The 22,887-nt window shown below is 41.9% G+C and overlaps 1 protein-coding gene across 1 annotated transcript in view; it reads right to left on the minus strand.

Annotated features, from left to right (window-relative positions):
* Positions 1–22,887, minus strand: part of DOCK5 (dedicator of cytokinesis 5) — a 192,065-nt gene that overhangs the window by 118,205 nt on the left and 50,973 nt on the right. The window contains exons 2-3 of the mRNA XM_040966317.1: positions 19,051–19,134; positions 4,112–4,152 (exon numbers count right to left, since the gene is read on the minus strand). Coding sequence (XP_040822251.1) covers positions 4,112–4,152; positions 19,051–19,134 — 125 coding nt within the window. The remainder of the gene's footprint in view (positions 1–4,111; positions 4,153–19,050; positions 19,135–22,887) is intronic.

Genomic DNA, 22,887 nt, shown 5'->3' on the forward strand with positions numbered 1-22,887 from the left:
ACTTTTGCTAAGGCCCAGACCAATGAAAAAAAAGGAGACCAAATGAGTAGACAAAAACTGTGTTTTCAGATTCATGTGTTTATCAAGCAGCAGAAGAGATGCCACCTGGAAAGACAATATTTGCCCTATGGTATGTTGACTGTCAAACTGGAAGAATCAGGAAAAGCACCATGGGTTCAACAGCTCTCCACTTCCTCCCGGAGGAGTGGGTATGAACCACATGGACATTACATGTTTGGGTGACTGACGACAGAAATGCATGGGGGAGTGTCACAGCACCTGGAAGAGTGTGGTACAAGATGCCTATGTTCCTGGTGATCCTTAATTCACTCAGAGATGGGACACAAAATGAATGCCAACTCGGGTGCGTCTTGTGTCCAGGCTCATGTACTACAGTTTTGCACACAATATCCTTTCTCCCTTTTCATTCCTTGTCAATAAAAGAAGAAACACCAAAGGCAGTTCAGATTAAGCTGCTTCCTGTAAAGGAAGGCAGAAGAAACCAAGAAAGCACGTGGCTTCTTCTCACTCTGTGGCATGGACAGGCTTGGGGTACACTATCCAAAATTCATGACTGATAAAACCAAGAACACAAACACAGACCTGGAGCTCTTTCATCATGGGTAGAGTGGATTATAGAAAACTAATCAGTTAAAAATGAACTTCAAAATGTGTGTAAATCTACTTGGATTTGATTTCTGGAGTTCCAATGCTCCACATTGGTTCCTGGGTACTGAAGGAACTGTGGAACTCTCCTCTGTCTGCTGAGCTCAGTCAATCAATAACTTGCTGATTGTCATTTCTCAGAGAAGAAAACCATTGAGAATTTGCCTTGAAAACATTCTCCTGAGTAGAGTAGGTCAATCACAAAAGGCCAGATAATGGTTCTATGGATATAAGATTTATAGAATTATCAAAATCATAAAGACACAAAGCACAATGGGGATTGCCAGGGACAGAGGGCAGAAAAGTATAAGGAGTTACTATTTTAAGACTGCAGAGTTTCAATTTGGAAAGATGCAGGGAGGTGATGGGAGAAAGACGATGTGAATGTACTTAACGCCACTGAACTATGCATTTAAAACTGGTGAAGCAGACAGGTGCTATGTGATGTGTTTCTTCTCACAATTTTAGGGAGACTGTGGGGTCAAAAATTCACAGTCTTAGCACCTATAGTTGGGATTTATACAAGACGTATCACTGTTTGTACAAGTGAATATTCTTGCAGGGAATATTTCCAGGGAAGAAGGTAAAGAAACAACTAGAATTTTGATGCCTTTCTAATCTGGTGATGTCCCACTTAATAACCTAGTAGCTACTAACCTCCAAGACAGAAATATAAACAAAGACAGGAGTGTAAACAAAGTGGCAAACTCTACAACACCTGGGCAGATCAATAAACAGCTTATGCATACTGGGTTAACATGACGACTTCATATTAAGGAGTATTTATTTTATTGTACTGTATTACCTCTCGGATGCTTTGAACCACTGTTTCTCCAGGCTAGCATCTGGCCTTACAGAGCCATTTCACTGTGCTGGTAAATCTGAGCACTTTCTGTGCTGCTACAAAACACAGACAGCCACAGTAAACTACGGTAAGATAATTCCGATTTACAGCTTCCCTCTCAGCTCTGCCTTTTTCCTTCTCAATGCAAATTGCTCACTTGAGTTTAAAAAAAAATTAATGATTTTTCTAGATGCTGTCTTTATCCACACCCCCACAATCCTGCCAGGATCAATAATTAGTTTTTGAAAAGCTCTTGGCTTCTTCAATTTGTAAAGCCACAGGCTCCTTTCATTACCGCTCTAAATGGCTACCTTGGCTTATAACTGACACCAAGCATTTCCATTAAAACAATGGGCCTTTCAAAGAGCTCCTTCCCTAAAGACTGCAAAATGGGGGACTGGTATTAGAACAGCATTTCTAATGGGCTGAGTCTCTTAATGAAGGGGTGTCAAAACTTGAGCACAGTTCAGAGCAAATGTCTCTCAAGTCCCTCTAATTTCCCCCCTATTTATTCATAACAAAGATCTTTAAATTTAAAAAATCAACAAATAGATGTCTGGCTTTTGCCTGTGTCATAATTTCATTGATTATGGCATTTTTCTTCATTACCATGATGAAGGCGACTTTCTTAATCAAATGACTCCTTTAGGAATAAAGTTTTAAGTTTAAAAATGTTTCTAATAATGCTTTAATGAAACAAAAAAAATAAGATGCAACTGGAACTTATCATTTAGATCCTAGCAGGGCAGCCTATTCATCAGCTTTTCAAAGCAGACAACAAAGGCACCACTAGCTTGATGGATTTTGATATATTGGGAAATCACAGGATGCCTCAGTAACCAGCTTCTCTGTGCTTAAGAGGATCATTACACACTGCAGACACTCTGAAAAGAAGATTCACAGCTCACATGCAGTTTCAATATGATTGACATTGCCAGCTAAAAATTAAGTATTTCATTTGTCCTTACATTCATATAATTTGGCAAAGAATGGTTTTTGTGTGCTTAAAAAATAACTCTTACAAAAAAGGATAGAAAACTAACTTTACGAAAGTAATCTCTTCGACAAATAAAGAACATCAAACTCATTAGCTCTGATAGAGCTCTGAAATAATTGCCATTTCTACAACTGGAAGTAAAATCAACAGTGATAGTGTCAGAGAACCCAAGTGGCCACACACCAAGTGCTGTGTCACTAAAGGACCAGAAAGAAAGTCCTCGCTTTAGATGAGGCTCTCGTTCATTCTAACAGGTTTACTATCTTAGGTCTTTATTTGAAGTCCCAGAGAAATCTATATCAGCAAGAGATGAAACAAAGAATTATGAAGCTGAAAATATTATGTGGTTAAAAAAAAGCAAATTATGGGTAGGTAAAATTCAATATGAGGGGTTGTAGAAGGAAAATGGCCCAAAATTCTGGGAACTGATACCTGCATGACATGTAAACACTGATTTATTTTACAGGAATATCAAACTGTGAGTTTAAAAAAAGCAGGTGTCTACACATATATGTATCAATTACTGAAAAGAGTGCCGGTTTTCAATAGCCTATCCCTTGTAGATAGGGTCCTGTGCTCTTAAGAACTGACTGTCCAACATTAGCCCATTTACACAGGATTGGTTCTAGCTCATGCTGACTTTGAAGAATAAAACTGCAGGCTTCTTTTTTTCCACTCCCCTCTTGATAAGCTCCAAAATATTCTCCCCTCCACCCCTCCCTTTTCCTAATGCACTATTTGGCATGTGAACTAATTGCAAAATAATAAGGTCCTATCAACTCTGCACTTTGAAAAGAAAGTGCTGACATGCCATGCTGCTCTAGTGAGCACCGTCAAAGGGAAAGCGCTGGCAAGACCTAAAATAAACTGAGTGTGGTGTTAACGTAATTAATAGATTTCCTTTAGCTTGGTGATTAGCAGCTCTGACACTGGGGAAGAGGAACTGTCTAGAGCTATCTAGGTCAATATTTTCCAAACTTTGCCCACAATGAATAGTAAGAGTTGGGTTTTTTTTTCAGACAACGCTTAACTACATAGAAAACAGAAAATATAGACAAATGACTAAAACAAAGTTTTGGCAAACAATCATTCCCATTGCATCTACTTTCTCCGTTAGCATTCAACTTTGATTTGGGGGACACATTGGTTATACTCCCACTGTGCTGATTTCATGATTTATTAGTGGGGCAGTGAGGCTCATACTTTGAAAACCACTACTCTGGCATATGCGTTTTGCAATGAAGGAATGAATCAAGCAGAAAGAGCGAGACCCTGTAGTTCTGGGATTTCAGAATTGGGGGTAAAGTACAGATACAAGGAGAGCCTCCCTGACACACAGAGTCCCACCAGGGCAGTGTGACTGGGTTAGCACCTTGGCTAGCTTGAGGGACACACAGCAAGAAGTTCTCTGGGACCTTCTCCTTGATGGGATTTACATTATTGTACTAAAGCACTGAGGTCAGAGCAGTTGCCTCCAGTTCCAAAGCAGAGCATTCAAGAGAGCGCAAATGAGGTACAGATACAGCGTAAGGCCTCTTAGAGAACAGCAAAGTACCAAAGTAGGAGGCAGATTTCCAACAGAATCTAAAAAACAAAAGCCATACCTTTTTCGATTTATTTTGAAGGGTATATCCTCTGTACCAACCTGTTAGGGCAAAAGAGAACACAAAATGTTTTAGATGTTTTAGAAGATCTAGATTGTCATAACAGTATCAGCAGTATACATTTCTCACGTCATGTTAGCAACATTGCAATGAGGCCCAAGGGAAAATCAGCAAAGATGAGTAAGAATAAACAGTCTATTCTCTAACCAAAAGGAATCCAGATCTATCTGAGAGCTGAAGTCTCTTAATTGATTGTCTCTTAACAATCACTTAGAACCAATCCCAGCTTCTAATCCTTGGGAGAAAGCGAAGAATTGCCCCTCACCTCCCAAAAGACAAGATGTAGCCCAACATTTTAACATTGATTCTGCAGTCATTACATGTGTTTACATGAATGGTTATGGATTTTTATTACGGATACACATTTTCTAAAAATTTGAGCCCCATGCGGTAGCGTAGCGGCTAAAGTCCTCACCTTGCACACGCCAGGATCCCATGTGGGTGCCGGTTCTAATCCCAGCAGCCATGCTCTATCTCCTTGTGGCCTGGGAAAGCAGTCAAGGATGGCCCAAAGCTTTGGGACCCTGCGCTGGCACATGAATCAGTGCCCATATGGGCTGTCAGTGTCACAGGCACCAGCTTAACTCGCCGCGTCACAACACTCGTCCCCAGCTGGTTTCTTATAATCTCTGTCAGGCAAGGCTCTCACTGCTCCATTTCACCTGCTCATCCAAATGTCCCCCTTACTACCATGCATGTTTTTGTTCCCACTGAACAGTACCTATTTCCTGGCCTTTTTTCCCTCCATAACCAGACATTCAGTAAATACTTACTAAGTGCTAATACAAGCACCATGATGATAGAGAACAAGCAATATCATGAAGATCATACACACACACACACACACATACACACACATCAACAAGATGATCTGGAGTAACAGGAGAAAGAAAGACACGATCAAGGAGAATTCCCTTACTGACAGTGATGGGTCACCCAATATTATCCTTTAGATAAGGGGAGCACCAATGGAAAGAATTGTATAAAGAAACCTCCAAACAGAAACAAATCAAGTGAGAAAGCTGGAGGCAAGAGTTTGCTTGAACTTCAAACGTAGAAGACGTAACTGCTAGAGCTTAAAGTGAGAGAGGGACAGGGAGGAGGCAAAGAGGTGGTGGTAAAGGAGGCATGGCTCTCAACCCTGGATGTTCATTAGTCCAGGCAGGGAACTTGTAAAACCCTTGTGGTTTGGCCCACGTCCTGGATCCTCTGATTTAACTTGGACTTGGGTGGGGCCCAGACTTCGTGTTTCTCAAAAGCTCCCCTGCCAATGCTGATTTGCAGCCAGGATTCATTACCACAGATACTGGTCTTAAAGGCCATGGAGGAATTGGGGTTTTCTTTGGTACGTACAGTGGGCAGCACTGAAGGGTTTCAAAATTTTTATGCCCGCGGCTCGGGAAAGAGCATGCTGGCTGCTTTATAAGAACGGACTGGGGAAGCAGAGATATAGTGTATAAAGAGGAAGCCCTGAGAGGAGACTGACTGATACAGGGCTAACAAAGAGATGGAAAGACACAGGATACATCTGGAAGGCACAGAAGTGGCTGCTGGTTTCATTGGAATCAGCCATCAATGAAGAGGGCAATGCAGAGACTCAAAGGAACTGAGCTCCTGGGCTTAAGCAAAAATAATGGGTGATCAATACTAGTCTTGGGTGTAGAAGACTGAAATAAAAGTAAAGCTTGGGGAATGGGCAAAGGAACTGGGAGGTGTCGCTTGGTCTTATTAATGAGCTGAGCCCTGCAGCCAAAGGTGTGTATGTCGGGAGGCGGGGAGCATACAGCTACTTGGGTATTGACAAGGAGGGGTTGTGAGGAGGGAGCACAATGGCATGGCAGATCACAGACTAAGCAGCACAAGGGGCACTCCACAGAGAGGCACAGGGTGGTAAGGCGCACGTTGGGTGAGGAGACTTCCAAAGAGTGGATGTGCAGGAGGGATGATAGATTGCAAGGAGTAGCAGATCAAATCCAGAGGAAAGGTCTCTCCCTGTGGAGGTAGCATGGCAAAGAAGAGGGAAGACGGGTTACACACAGAGCAGCTGGTCAAACACATACATATACTACAAATACAGGAAGTGCAGGGAAAAGCAGGAAGCGAATACCGTGGTGTTGAGTTCAAAGAAAGATGTCTACGTGAATTCATGATTTTCAATATAAATAAGTGGGATAAAGTGAATCAAGGTACAAATTTATGCATCCCTCTTATCCAGAGCTCTGTTAAACTCCTTCCATTCCTATTTTTCTCACGCTGAGATAGATGATGAAGGAGCTCACAGAGAAAGAGATACATCTGGCCTGCGTGCCCCATCCGACAAGAGGCAGGATGACAGACGGTTCTGTGAGGAATGAATCCAAGCAACAACTGAACTGAGAAAGTACCTAATTTGTTTGAACATAACCAGGGGAAGCTAAAAAAAAAAACCCAATTGCTGTAAGAACATATTATTCAAGGACCCGGCACAATGGCCTAGCGGCTAAAGTCCTTGCCTTACATGCCCTGGAATCCCATATGGTCACTGGTTCTAATCCCAGAAGCTCCACTTCCCATCCATGCTCCCTGCTTGTGGCCTGGGAAAGCAGTCGAGGACAGCCTGAAGCCTTGGGACCCTGCCTCCGAGTGGGAGACCTGGAGGAGGTTCCTGGCTCGTGGCTTTGGATTGGTGCTGCATCAGCCATTGAGGTCACTTGGGGAGTGAATCATCAGACAGATCTTCCTCTCTGTCTCTCCTCCTCTCTGTATATTTGACTTTGCAATAAAAATAAATAAATCTTTAATAAAAATAAAGAACACATTGTTCAAAATAAGTGTTTCCCATAGCCCCTGCTGCATCACTACCTAAGCTTAATAGTTCAAATGATGATTACTAGAAAAAAAAATAAATTTTATCCATGACAAACTCTCTATTCGATTAGCTGCACTAAGAAAACAGCAAGATGTATAGTTAGAAGGGAGTAAACAGTAAATCCTTATCTTTCATAATGGGAAGTTAAGAAATAAAGTTGAAAATGAAAGTATCAAGTTAAAGGAGCAACAATTCTGAAATAAAGAGGTTTTGAAAGACTTCTGAGGGAGTTCAAACTCCTTTGAAATAAGAGGAATGAGCAATGCACTGTTTTATACAGTATAAAACTTACAGAAATAATTTGGCTATTATATAATTTGAGCACTAAATTAAAAAAAAAAAAACAGCCTCTGCTAATAAATCCTGGCAAACCAAAACTAGACAAAGACAAAATCATGGGGATAGAAATCAGACCAGTGATGGTCAAGTGCTGACACTGTCATGTGGCTGACTAAGGGCCGTGGGAAAATTTGAGATGCTGAAGAAAATAACTTAAAATCTTAACTACAGGTTTGAAAAGAATGCTTACCAAAACTTCATGCTTAGTAGTCAAAAACTGAAACTGGTGAAAAAGTACACAACAGAAGTAGCGACAAATAAGCCACAGCATATTCATATAATGGATATAACACAGTAACACAGGAAAAAACTGACATATGGTACAGCATGAGTGAACTTTGGATGAATCAGCTTTTTAACCATATAACAAAATACCTGAGGCCGACTAACTCTAAACCAAAGAGGTTCCATTTTGGTACAGGGTTCTGGTGCCCTGCCGTCTGAGATCAGGAAGGTGTTAATGCCATTATTCTCCAAAGCAGTACGAAGCATACATGGCAAGAGACAGGGAGAGCATGTGTCTGCTCAGGCACATGAGGTCTGTCTCTCCTCTTGTCAGTTCAGCAGCATTTAATCACGGGGGGCCCAGGTTAATCACTGCAACCAAATTTGATTGAGCCTAGGCACTTCTCAAAATCACACTTCTAAATGCCACAGCGCAATTAAGTGTCCATGTTTCCATTACCACATGCCAAATTTTGGAGATTAAACTCCTGCAGGAGTTTGAGCAACAAATCATAGTCACGCTACAGCATTCCTAAAAACCACCATGATGAATGATGAAACCACACACAAGAGCCATATATAATCTCATTTATATAAACCTGACAAACAGGTGAAATTATTCCAGTAAGGCACATCAGATCAGTGGCTGATCACTGAAGGTAGCAATGTGTGAAAGGGAGCGCCATGGAATTTTCTGGAATGAGGAGATGCTCTCATACATCTTGACTTGCATGTTAGGTACATGGAAGCATTTATTTGATAAAAACCCATTGAATTGTGTCCCTAAGATGAGTACACTTTGCTATGTATAAATCCTGCAATCGCTAACAAAAGTGAAACTGCACACTATCAGACTGCCATGGAACTACCTCATAGTAACACAGAATTGAACATGCTCAAATATGAGTGGGACTAAATATTTTTATCTGAAATGAGTTTGAGACACATGTGGAAAGTCACAGGGCCATTTCTCTACTACTTTACTATATACCATATCTCTTCACACATATTATTCATTTTCATTATTTATATTCATGCTTCAAAATTGAGTATAAAAGAGTTAACTATTTCCAAAATAACTATTTCATAGATTGGAGATTCATTTACTTAGTCAACAATAGGTTCTGGCCGAGTAAGACATACAAATTTATTCACATCCTATATCTTACTTTACAGCGCAAATAAACATGTACAGTCATGCTTTGTAACCAGTGGGGAATTGGATCCAGAACCCCTATCAGATACCCAAATCTGTGACTGTTCAATCTCCTTATATAAAATGGTAGTAGCTGCATGTAACACATACACAGCCTCCAGATCCCTTAAGTCATCTCTAGAGCACTGATAACAGCAAGCACAATGCATGCCATGGAAACAATTGTGACACTGCATTGTTTAGGGATAATGCAAGAAAAGTCTGTACATACTCAGTCTGTACATACTCAGTACAGACACAGTATCCTGAATTTTTACAAACTTCTTGAATGATTTTCTATTCTTACTTGAAAGGTAGAGGGCAGAGACAGAGACCAGATGAGCATTGATTCACTCTCCAAATGGCCGGAAACTCCATCCATGTGGGTGGTAGGGCATAACTACTTTGGCCATCTTTTGCTACTTTCCTGCGTGCATTAGCAGGGAGCTGGATCAGATGCAGAGCAGAACGGAACTGAACCAGCAATACAATGTGCAAAGCTGGTACCATAGTGATGATTAATCCACTGTGCCTCAATGTGTGTCCCAGCACGCATGTATGTGTGTTTTAGTGTAGTAGCGTATAATGCAATGTAGGGTGTGTGTGTGTGTGTGTGTGTGTTTCACCTGCAGTTGGTTGAATCCACATGGATATGGAAGGCTGGTTGTGTGTGAACACAGAAGCATGTAAACAGAAAATGAAATTTCACATAGGCCTAAAGAATATTATAAAATGAAGGACAATAATGAAGCACAGGCTGCCCCACTGGGATGGACAGTGTGACTAGGAAACTGTTTCTGAGGTTCCACCGTGCAACCGAAGATTCAAGACACATGTGCTGCTCATTCAACAGACAGACCAATTCTGTCTGAGGAGAAAGGGAATAGCTCCACAAACACATAACAAAATACAAAAGGGCCTTCAATGGAGAATGCTTGCAAACATGGGGACACCAAGGACAGGGTTATGAATACACCAACAGCTCAGGCACAACCACAAAGGGGTAACACTGACATATCATTTAGATGCATAAGGCATAGCCTCTCAGTAAGATCCCTTCTTATTTTCGATTACCACATAAAATTAGTTATCATTCAAATAATATATAAAACATCAATAAATTATGTCTAATATATAAAACATCAATAAATTATGTTTAAAGGCAAGAAATAAACACAGAGGGCAGCTGTTAGATGCAGTGGTTAAGAGACGTCCGTGGATGCTTGTGTTCCATGTAGGAGTGCCTGAGTCCAGCCTCCTGCCCTATGCATCTGGGAGGCAACAGGCCCAGGCACTTGGATCCCTGCCACCCACATTACAACCTGGGATTGGGAGTCTGGCTCCTGGTATTGGCCAGTCTCAGTTCTGGTAGTTGTGGGCATTTGGGCAGCAATCTCTTTACCTCTCAAATAAAATGAAAATAATCTTTTTTATAAAAAGAAAGAGCAAGTATTTATTTATTTATATATATTTTATATATATATATCATGTGTGTTGATGATAGAAGGCCTCAAAGGGGAGCAGCACATGCCAAACTTTGTTTTGTTTTGGTTTTCTATAAGTGTCACTGGCAGCTTTCTGGAAAAAACACAATTAGGCCAAAGTCAAAGGTTGTACACCCTGTGTGCTAGGCGCACCTGTCAGATTTCCATGATCACAGCTGCCCTGGCCATCCTGAGTGAGTTGTTCTCCCTTGGTGCAAACCAGTTCAGCCTGAATCCCTCCTTAAAGAGAGCTACATTTCAGCCATAGGGAGTGTCCTCAATGTCTTCTAGAATCTTAGGCCTCCTGCTACTCACCCTGAGATTTAGGAACTAAAGTTCAAATGGCAGGAACTCGAAGGATGGAAGGAAGGTAAAGATCAATTCTATCATTTCCTAACTTTTTTGTGAAGCAATTCAGATTAATTTTTTGAGATCAATTTGATGCCTTTCAGCCAAGTAGATGTTGCATATTGGAAGTCTGGGGTCCAAAGGAACTTAGAACTCGCTGAAATCTAATGTTTAAAAAAAAAAAGAAACAGATAAGGAGTTGAAAATGACTTGTCCAAAGACAACTAGTAACTGGGGAAACAAACACTTGTCTCCTATCTGCTAGCTCAGAGTTCTTGCCCTGCACTAACCTGCCTGCAGCTGGCAACGAGGAGCGGGCATAGTGAATGGGCCACTCTCCCAATGTACTATCTTTCAGTGAGGTGAGCTTGCCACGGAACCAATATTCAAAAGCTTAAAATCCAAACGGTAAAGACTTTAACTTTTCTAAAGAATAAGGATGTATGCAGTGCTTGGCATACAGCAAGCACCCCAAACCCTTTCTCTGAATGTAGTGCTGAGGAACAAACAGTCCCCTTGAGCTGGTAACCAAGCGTAGACTGAACACCTATAAGGTATGTACCATGACATTTGTACCTGGGAGATACTGACAGGAACCCGAGGAGTCTCTGGAAAGGAAATATAAAAACAAAAAAAAGGACAGGAAAGAAAAACATATGATGTAACTCTCCAGGAGCCTGCAGAAGTGGGAGATGGGAGAAACACACAGTGTAGTCTTCAGAGGTAGATAAGTCTGCGGAATGGCCTGACGCATCACTCCACAAACTGCAAAACAGGGTGCTCCAATGTCAGTTCCCTGAGCGTCCACACAGGACATCTCATCAGCATACATCTCAACAAATCAGGGAGAACTTCCTGCTTTAAAAACATAAAAGGCCTGGGTAAGGCAGCCTTGTCAGGCACTTTCCAGCTGCCAGGAGACTTTCTCTGTCTTCTTCAATAAGTGTCCTTCCCTTGGCTCACTCATCCTTGTCTGTGAGCCTCATCTGTAGTGGTTCTAAGACCCAGAACCTAATAGAAAGTAAAAAGCAAAGCTGTACCCCAGAAGGCAGCGACACTCCTCGACAGAGCCAGCAGAGAAGTTGTAACGCATTTGTAGTTGGTACAACCCTACAAATCTAGCTGAGAGGAGAGTTGTGCTGCTATTGATGACTTTGAGAGAAGGATCTGCCACAGCCATTGGGGATGACACACAGACCTGAGTGATTGCGGCTGCAGACTCCTGCTACCACAGCCCCAGAATGCCTGTGACTGAGCAGTTCTGCCTACAAGTTCATCTTTTCCCTGGGCAGAACTGGGCAGGGCCAGACAGCAGTTGTCTTAGGGACCATGGCACCCAGAAGAGGCACTGCTTCTTTATGTAAGAACTCATCCAAAATTGAAAGGCTAGTTTAACTGTCCAAAGGTTTTTTTTTTTTTTTAAGATTTATTTAATTGCAAAGTCAGATATACAGAGAGGAGAAGAGACAGAGAAAAAGATCTTCCATCCAATGATTCACTCCCTAAGTGACCTCAATGGCCAATGCTGCACCAATCCAAAGCCAGGAGCTAGGAACTTCCTTCAGGTCTCCCATGTGAGTGCAGCATCCCAAGGCTTTGGACCATCCTCAACTGTTTCTAAGGCCACAAGCAGGGAGCTGGATAGAAAGTGGAGTTTCCAGGATTAGAACTGGTGATCCTATGGGATTCCCAGTGCGTAAAAGGCAAGGACTTAAACCTTGAGGCCTTCATGCCAGGCTCCCAACCAGCCCTGGGGGAATTCCATTCCTCTGGTGTGAATTTAAGCTGATGACGACTTCAATGTCTTAAATTTCCTCCCACAAAAACATCCCATTTTTTAGAGAATCTCATTACCCAGCCCTTAAGCTAAAACTGCCAAGAAGGTGTCTTTTGGCTGTTTACAGTCATGGTGCAGCTACAGTCCCCTATTTTCAGACCACAAATACTTCAGAAAAGCAGGGAGACTGAGCCCAGGCAGAGGGATTGGGTGGTGGTGCAGCGGGAGAGGAGGTTGGTCTGACCAACCCCCAGTTGGCAGAATGAAGAAATGATTTCCCCAAATGTCCACTGCAAAATTAAGAAGCCTTTCTCCATGCCTTCAGACACCTCAGAATTCACAAAGAAGGAACCAGCACTTCCTCTGGTCTGTTCCATACTTTATGTTGGTTTGCCAGTTTCCTTTATGTTTTCCGGATGTGGCTTTTTGTTCTTTCTTTTTAAAAATAATGCAAACTGCCAGCAATCAGCCCATCTTACTAAAATTGTAACTCCTCTCTTCTATGATGCATTATTCTCGGTAACTCAACCATCTTAAGAACTCTGACACGGCAGAAAGTACTGCATATTTTATTAGCGGTAGCAATTAATTTGCAGCAGCTCATTCTTCTTTTTCTAACATTCATTTCTTATTTTTTGAAAGAGTTGTAGAAAGAGAAGGACAGACAGAAATGCAGAGTAACCTCTATCTGCTAGTTTACTCTCCAAATGGCTACACAGTCAGTGCTAGGTCATACCAAAGCCAGGAGCCAGAAAACAAGAGCTTTATCCGAGTCCCCCAAAGAGACAGCAGGGATCTAAGCACTTGGGCCATGTGCCATTGCTCTCCTATGTGCAACAGCAGTGATCTGGTTTGGAAGTGGAACAGTCCAGGACTTGAGTTGGCACACTTATAAGATGCTGGTGCTGCAGATGGCACCTAACCCACTGCACCACAGCACCAGCCCAGCAACTCATTTTTAAGTTGCTTTTGTTACCATCAACATGAGTTTGTAAAGCTTTGGAAGTCAGCCGAGAAGATTAAGTGTGTGAGAAAGGAATCAAACAAGATATATTTAGTGAGGCCTATCCAAGTCTTTTGTGTGGGTGGCAGGGGACCACTTGAACCATCTGGGTCATCTTCAGCTATTTTCTTAGACCCTTACCAAGAAGCTGGATTAAAACCAGAGTGTGGGCCCGGCGCGGTGGCGCAAGTGGTTAAAGGTCCTCACCTTGCACGCCCAGGATCCCATATGGGCGCTGGTTCTAATCCTGGCAGCCCCGCTTCCCTTCCAGCTCCCTGCCTGTGGCCTGGGAAAGCAGTCGAGCACGGCCCGAAGCTTTGGGACCCTGCTCCCGCGTGGGAGACCCGGAAGAGGCTCCTGGCTTCGGATCGGCATAGCATCGGCCGTTGCGCTCACTTGGGGAGTGAATCATCGGACGGAAGATCTTCCTCTCTGTCTCTCCTCTCTGTATATCCGCCTTTCCAATGAAAAAATAATAAAAAAATAAATCTTTAAAAAAAAAAAAAAAACAGAGTGGCCAGGGTTTGTTCTAATAAGGGATCCCAGTATCACAGGCAGCAGCAAAACCCATAGTACCACAACACCAGCCCAGCATCCCCTCTTTTCATAAGATTAATCCTGATCAAGACTTTTCATTAGCTCTTCTTTTAAATTAGTTTTTCTCATAAACACACTCCCACTGCCATGCACATGTTTTGTAAACCATTACTGCAGGGATATATGCTCCCAGCAATAGAAGCTGACAAGCTGTACTCAAGGTAAAGGTCAAACAGATGTGGGAAGTGACCAAACACACTCAGGAAAATGCTACATGGCCTAAATCTGTTTTATAAGCTAATGCAAAGATTTGTGCATACAGCACTTGTCATAAAAATGTAAGCTGCTGGGCTTACTGCCACCTCTGCATGTGAAAGATAGCTGCTTTTTAAACTACATCATGACAGGTTTCCAAATTACAATAAGCTTTCCATTACTACTCGGGCAAGAGAAGTAATGAAACTTGCAAATAACTGAAGGCCCTATCATAGTTTATGCCCCGTATTCCTTTATGACTGCTATTAAGAACTAATTTCTAAAATTAATCCTGGTATTTTTGTCTATTATTTAGCTTATGACCATTGCGCATAGTTGACCAAAGAAAGAAATGAATAGAGGAACAATAAGAAAATTTCAAAGCTACCAGGTGGACTAACTTTCACACAAGAAAAAGTGTAAGTGTGACAATCTATCTTCTTGAATCAGTTTCTCAAAAAATGACATACCTTACTATATTGCATTTTGTCCAATACAGGGTTTCTATGACCAAATCTCAGGAAGATCATTATTAAGTCTCTTTGGAAAAAAAATTCCTCATATTTCTGTTCTGAAATATTTCTGCTACAAAGATGTGTCTATTATGGAGACAAACGCCATAGTCATGATTTTGTCTTGACCTAACCACAGAGGCCTGTTTTGCAGAGATAAAAATAAAGACACAGACAGCTTGAGACATAATTCATTTCCAATTTTTTTTCTCATTTTGCAGGCTGAACAACTCCAATCTGATCAGTCCTAATTCAAAATGCTCCAGAATCTTTCCAGTACCAACATAATGCCACAAAGAGAAATTCCCACACCTGCTCCCACATGCCAGATCACAATCAAAACACAGGTATGCTGCAAACATTACAAAACTACCTTGAGACTCAGTAAATAAGGTAACAGTGTCACAGATTTTATGATTGTTTTTAGGTACAATGTCAGTAAGAGGCAAATCTACAGGAGAGAAAGTAGATCTGTAGCTGTAGGGGGAATGGCTACTAATGGGTATGGAGTTCCTTCTGGGGCAACGAAAATGCTTTTGAAATACACAGTGCTAATAGTCACTTTTGTATAGAGTATGCTTGGTAAGTGTCTACCAAAGTATACAATTTAAATGGGTAAACCATCTCAACAAAGCTGCTATTCAAAAGCAAAAGCAATGATCAAATCCTGCTGAAGTCTGTCCAGGTGTGGGATATTGGTATTCCCTGTGTTTCCCTCATGGAAGAAGAATGTTCTAGCTAAGTAATACCCAGTGTCCAGTGGAGGAACCCATGACCCCATCACTCTCCTCTAACCCCCTAAATTTCACGCACTGACCAGATTCGTGCCGAGTGCCTGTTGTACGTCAGCAGCTATAATAGCTGCCCAGGGATATGGAGGAGCTGGCTTTACCTTCAAGAGGCTGCCGTTCTCAGGACATCCCTCCTCCAAGCACAGGGCAGGACACTGCAAAAAACAGTTGCATGTGATACTCTGCTGTGGGCTATGGGTTGTGGCCAGAGAAAATTTTTCCTGTCTGGAGGGACTCATGTCCACACCAGAAAAGCAACACACAGATCTAGAAGGCACATATCTCAAAGGCAGGGTGGGGCACAGCATGCAGAGGCAGGGCCTGGGAGTCAGTTGGACAGGAAGCTGCAAGACATAAAACCCCCAGAGCTAGGAGCTGGTGCCAGCATCACTCAGCCGTTCAGTCTGCAGGGCTGTGGGTGTTTCCATTCTGTTTTCTGAAAGGAAAGGGGGGATGAGGAGGAGGGACAGGACAAATTATTACTCAGCATTTCCATCGTGCTTAATGTTTGCAAAGCTCTCCTGCTCTTGCTTAGTTCTGAGCTGCCTGAAATAATAAAAGAATTCAAGAAGCCAGCCAAGAACTCTAAGTCCTAAGCAGATACAAGAAACTATCCCTGGGCATCTGGTAAAGCAAGCACTATGTCAAAATTAATCCCAAAAAAATAACCACTATTGAAAGACATAATTCAATAGCATAATCTCTGTGTAAAGCTGACATGCTCTTTGGTGTTAATCAACTGAGTAAGCTCATGTGCTAAATCACATTCAAACACTGACATGTGGCCGCTTCTAAAGACCAGGCACTTAAATCCTTCTTTGAGATGAAAGAGTTCCATGGCTGAGGCAGCAAATACTTTGTGGTAATTTTGTGGTCCTCTTGCTGGCAGGACCCACAGTACCAGCTCATCATATTGATGATATAACACTGATAAATTCAAGCTTTTTGCATGGTTGTCAACTGGGCCAGCACTTTCTGCAATCATCTTGTGTGTCAAAGTCAATATTCTCGAAACACGATGAGTTGTGGACATTTTGAACTGAAGAAGTTTATGTCACCTAAAACAAATATGTGTGTGTCTCTGTATTTATATTTACTACAGGTTGGCCACCTCTAGTCTAAAAACTCAAAATCTAAAATGTTCCAAATGTTGCCACTTTTTGAGTGTTAATACAATGCACTACAGAAAAATTGCACACCATTATTTATTGTATACAAGTATCTGTTTCCGTAATTGTAATTGAGTTTCTGTTTAAACTTGGGTCTCATCCCTAAGATATCTCAACATATATTTGCAAATTTTTTAATCTAAAAAAGTCAAAACACTTATTATCTCAAACATTTCCGATAAGGAAAACTCAAATTATATGTTGAACTATCCTCAATGACCTCCACAGCTTGGTCTGTAGGGGCGTTGCCTCTAGCAGTGTGCACTGGCCAGATGGGAGATTGGCAAATATAAATAATGAGCACACTTACAGTTACTGTTAACATGAATCCTGTGGGGACAAAATGCTTTAATTAAATGTTTCAAAAAATACGCTAGTCATCTGAATGTGGGAAAAGAATTCTAAGAATGTTTTTAAAGATACAACTATGTTAGGGCACATCAAATTTCCACTCTTCCCTGACACATTCTGCTGTTGTTCAATTAGAAGAATAGGACAAGCACCCAGCCCTGGCCCACCCCGACACACACAGAGCTAACATGGGACCGAAGAATTACCAGCACAAGCTCTGAATAGACCAAAATCCAGAAGATGGCCTCTTGGGACACTTACTGATTTAAGAAAAAGTGCACAAGAGGCCAAGAAGCTGAACAGTACTTTTGACAGCCTCGAGGGGCCAGAAAGACAAAAATGAGAATGAGCACTGGGACTGTAATTTAGACAAAATAGAGTAGTGTGATTTCAGAGCAAACAGAGTATGGCATAAAGCATGACAACAAATGCAGATGATTAAATGTTTAATAAGCAGGATTTAAAACTTGGTACTGTTGAACACAATTCTAAATTGGTTAGGTACCTAGAAATAGCTCTCAGAATAAATAAAGCAAACAACTCACGTCATGGGAAAGACACAGAAATTATGATCACGGCAGAAAATACATTTCTATCAAAAAAGCTGAAAAACGATAGCATACGGCTCATTTGAAAAAAAAAGCCAAGCAATCAGAATGGAAAGGTTACACATATAACTTCATACCCAATGGTTCTTAACTATAAGTTCTTTCTAATTCCACATGGAAGAATAAATAAAATTCAACATATGCTTTTTATCTGTACAATGGGAAAAATGTGTCCACAGAGACTGGCAAAAAGAATTCATGAGCTCCCCTGACAAAGAGGTATGACCTTGTGAATCTTGAGGGGTACTACAGTTTCAGCAAGCACGGGAGTCCTGAAAAGATAAGCTGAGGATGCCTAGTGTTCCTGAGACACAGAGGACGAAAGCAGATTGGGGTGGGAGAAGTCCACACAGCCTTCGCTGTCTCCTACTGCCCCTGGGAACTATATGATTACACCAAACTGCATGCAAGGAAAAGGATAATGCAAACCCTCAGCCCTCTGCCAAAAACTAAAGGGAGAAAAGACGGTGGTTACTGCTGCCTATCACCAGGCAGATGACATCTTCCTATGGCCAAGGCGCTCCTCCCAGTTTCCCTTACCCTCTTCTTCATCCTGTACTGTGGCCTCATCTGGGAACCTGCCTAGAATTCTAGATGATGACCTCCTTTGCTATTCCACCATTACAACAGGCTTGGGAAATGCGGGGCCCTGCGAAGTCCCTGTTCTAACAAGGATTATCCTGGGAGAAAAACCTGTTTGGCTTCCTACTACATTCCTACCCCAATCTTCACGTGAACAACTAGAACTTAAAGGTTGTTCTCAGTCTTGATCCTTGATTTCAAGGGTTGGGATTACAAAGAGGATACATGGAAAGACAGAGAAAGTCTGAGTGGAAGCTGGATGCAAAGATATGACCTGTGTTGTATATACAGACACCCCAAAGTAGTGCGTGAAAGCTCTCTAACAGGTTAATAAAAACCACCACAGTAGCCTGACCTAGTTGGAAGAAACACATGAGCTGGGTTTTGGACCTGTTAAGTCTTGACTTATTTCAATGAAATATTTTCAACAACACCCAAGAGACTCTCCCTCATTCCCTGGTTAACCTGGCAACATTTACTGCTGAATAGAAAGAGAAATTGGATTGCCAATGTTGCTTCTTTCATGCCACCACCAGCCAATGTCCCAGGTTTCTCATTGTAAGCACAGCATACATGTGATCTGGATGCACCCTGTAACTGGGACACAACTACAGCTTACTACAGACATACACACACACACACACACACACACACGTACCTTGACTTTGATGTCTGGGCATGTCTGCATGCACAGATTCACCGGCCTATTGTGACATCAAAAGTGTATCACTTAAGTACTTCCTGGATTTTTACTAGCACTGCTTCAGGAAGTAAACATGTCAATGTTGATTCGGAGCTGTATTAATAAGTAACTTACACTGTTCTCATTTGCCCTGGTCTGCTATCCAGACTTACCCTCATACATTTCCAGGATGTGGACTGTGTCACCAATCTGCAAGGAGAGTTCCACATCTTGAGAGGCATTATAGTTATAGATTGCTGAAAATGAAGAAGAAAAGGGGGAAAATTAGAAAACATGTCACTACGTGATACATTCGGGGGTGTATGAACTATTCATGCAGCAAACAGTCCTCTGTTAAATGATTTCATGTGACTCACCCATTGTAAAACAGAGCATAGTGGCTCATTTCCCCAGTCCAATAAGCACTGCTCAGTTGCTTATGTATCACAGACTATACTGGAAACTGGTGATAGAGTGACAAAATACACACACAAGGTCCTGGTCCCTGGGCAATCGAACAATTCTAAGTGCATAGGGAAGACACTGAAATATATAATCTCAGAAATACCTATTCAATTAACATTGGGATAAATGCTAGTTTGTTATGCCTAACCTTCTCTGACATAATATTAAGGACCAAAAGGCTATAAGTGAGTCCTATCTGTCCTCCAATGACAAAAGGACACAAGGCATTAGATGGAGACTGAGCCTTGCCCCAAACCTGGACAGCCTTGGGAACCATGTTGTCCTAGCACATCCTGATCAATGTGACCTTAGTTTAAAGACTTTAGGACTTGCAGTGGCCAGCTTGTTGGAAACAGTAAACAAACTAAACCCAATCAGAAAAACACAATCCACTGTTAAGATGGGCAAGAAATATGAACAGTATTCCAAAAATTATATATGAATGACTAATAATCGCATGAAAGGAAGTTCAACATTTTTAGTCACTGGGGGCAAACACAAATGGAAACTACATGAAGCACCACTTCATACTAGGATGGTTATCATAAAACAGAAAAAAGGACAGACAATTGGCAGGGAGGCCGCACAGCTGAAATTCAAATACTGCCAGTATAAGTGGACAATGATACAGGCCCTTTGGGAGTCAATTTGGCAGTTTCCTAAAAAGTTGAACATAAATTTCCCATACAACCCAGGTATTTAAAAAGAGAAAGGAAACCTTTTGTCTACACAAAACTCTTACATGAATTCTCACAGTAGCTCTGGTAGGCTAAAGAATGCCCAACCCCGCTCCCCGCCCAAAAAAAAGACAGCCACATCAAATACCTGAACAGGTATATGGTACCTTAGACAGCAATGAGAGATCCTTTTCCCTCACACTATCAGAGCGGGCCCTACCTGGAAGCATACTTAACTTTGTAAGAGTGAGACGGAGGTCTCAGAAACAGAGGTCTCAGCGTTGAGGAGAGAAACTGCAGTGACGTGACCTTAGGATAAGGACTGGCAGGAACTGCCAAAAGCTGGAGGGAGGAGGAATGGAACTGCCCCAAGAGCCTCCAGAGAGAGAGCACAGCACAACAGCACCTCAAGATTTCAGGTCTGCAGAACGGTGAGAATCAACTGCTGGTTTTACTCCATCAAACTAATGAGAATTTCTTATAGCAATCCCAGGAAATGAACACAGCTACAAACCTCACAGACACAAAAAAAAGTGGGAACAATCCACCAACTGATAAATTAACACACAATATATGGTACTGTTGTCACCTGGGATTCACGGGGGTTTGTATCTCAGATTTTCAGAATTATAAAACCTGTTGGATTGGCACAATACTTAAAACACTGGCTGGGGCGAGGGAGGGCAGTACAATGGATCAATTGGCTAAATCCTCCCCCTTCAAGCACCAGGATCCCATATGGGCATTGGTTCATGCCCTAGCTGTTCCACTTTCCATTCAGCTCCCTGTTTATGGCCTGGGAAAGCAATAGAGGATGGTCCAAAACCTTGGGATCCTACATTTACATGGGAGACTCAGAATAAGCTCCTAGCTTCGGATCAGCTCAGCTCCACCTATTACAGTAACTTAGGGAGTAAACCAGCAGATAGATCTTCCTGTCTCTCCTTCTCTGTGCAAACCTGTCTTCCCCCCAAAAAATGAATAAATCTTAACAACAGCAACAAAAAAGTTACTGCTTGGCACACACCTGCATTGGCTACTGAAGTGCCAAGGTTCAACGCCCTGCTCTGCTGTGGGCTCCGGCTTCCTACCAATACACACCCTACATTCCCTGGAGCCAGCAGGTGATGGCTCCAGGAGATGGATCTCTGCCAGCTATACAGGAGACCCATCTTGCCTTGTTCTGGCTTAAGTCTAGCCTAGCCCTAGCTGCTGCAGGCACTGGGGAGTGAACAGGAGACGAGAGATCTCTATGTGCCTCTGCTTAGGAATGCATCTGATTTTCAAAAGCAAAAAATTAAAATTAATAGAGCATGTTTAAAAATCTGTGCTAATCAAACCTTTATATAAAATAGTATAGTGGTCACACACAACATAAGCGCCTTAGCTTATTTAAATTACATCATACAGAGAAAATGCAGTGTAAATATTGTTTAGAAAATAATGTCAACAAAGTCTGTGCACGTTTAGTACAGATAAAATTTGTTTGAATATTGTAAAAACTGTTTCTGTATTCATTTATTATTTGTCTTAAAGACACAGCAACAGACAGCCGGAGGTATCTTCCATGAGATAGTCCGTTTCTCAACTGCCCTCAACATTCAGACTGGACCAGAGAAAAGCCAGGAGACTGAAACCCCAGGTGAGTCTCCAATATGGATGGCATAGATGTCAAGCACTTGACCCATCATCTGATGTCTCCCAGGATGCATCTGCAGGAAAGTGGAGGGGGAGCAGAGCTGCTGGGACTTGAGCTAGCACTCTGATCTGCGATGTGTGCATCCAAGCAGCTGAGCCTGCTGCAACCAACATCTGTCCCTTGGAGTATTTTTAATTGAATTCATGGATACAGATGGGAAATTATCCTCATTAATCCACTCAATAGAATACTACTCAGCAATAGAAAGAAGGGAAACATAAACACATGTCACAACAGGAATGAACCTCAAAAACATTATGTTAAATGGAAATACATCAGAACCATATGCTTTCATTGATGCAAAACATTCAGAATAGGCACATCTATCAGAGGTGGTACACTGGGTTAACAGTTGCCTGTGGTTTGGATGGGAGTGCTGACTGCGCAACAGGCATGTGGGAAGTGAAAATAATCCCACAATAGATGGTGATATGTACAAGACACTATAAAATGGTGAAAAAAATCATTTCATTATGATTTTACAACAGGCAGATTTGATGGTATATAAGATATACTCCCATAAGGCTTTTTAATGTTTAAATAGATTTAAGTCTTATCTTTCATTCTCCTGAGTGACGCATTGTTCCAGGGCAGAAAACTGTCTCAGAGCCTCAGCTGCAGTCATTTATCTGATGGCACTGCCCATCCCTAACAGGCCTGATGAGTACATGAAGATACTGATCCAGTGCAGCTACAAGCCCCATGGGCATCATGAAAAAATTTTTAAATAAACAACTAAAACACTACCTGGGGCCAGTACATTGGCACAGCACACTAATTCTCCACCTACAGTATTGATGTCCCATTTGGACGTCAGTTCTTGTCCTGGCTAGTCCACTTCTGATGCAGCTCACTGCCTATGACCTGGGAAAGCAGCAGGAGGATAGCTCAAGTCCATGGGATCCTGTATGCACAAGGGAGATCTAGAAGAAGCTCCTGGCTTGGACTGGCTCAACTTCGGCTGTTGTTGCTATTTGGGGAGTCAACCAGTGGATAGAAGATCTCTCTCTTGCTCACTTTATGTATGCCTTTCCTTTTTCCTATAAATATACCTCTCAAATGAAAATAAATAAATCTGAAGAAAACACTGTTTATAATTAAAGGTCACTGACAGTGGTGGACCCTTCCCATTTTTTTTTTTTGAGATTTATTTATTTTTATTAGAAAGG

This window comes from Ochotona curzoniae, unplaced genomic scaffold, assembly GCF_017591425.1.
Source record: "Ochotona curzoniae isolate NIBS_2020 unplaced genomic scaffold, NIBS_Ocur_1.0 scaffold_4505, whole genome shotgun sequence".
Taxonomy (NCBI): Eukaryota; Metazoa; Chordata; class Mammalia; order Lagomorpha; family Ochotonidae; genus Ochotona; species Ochotona curzoniae.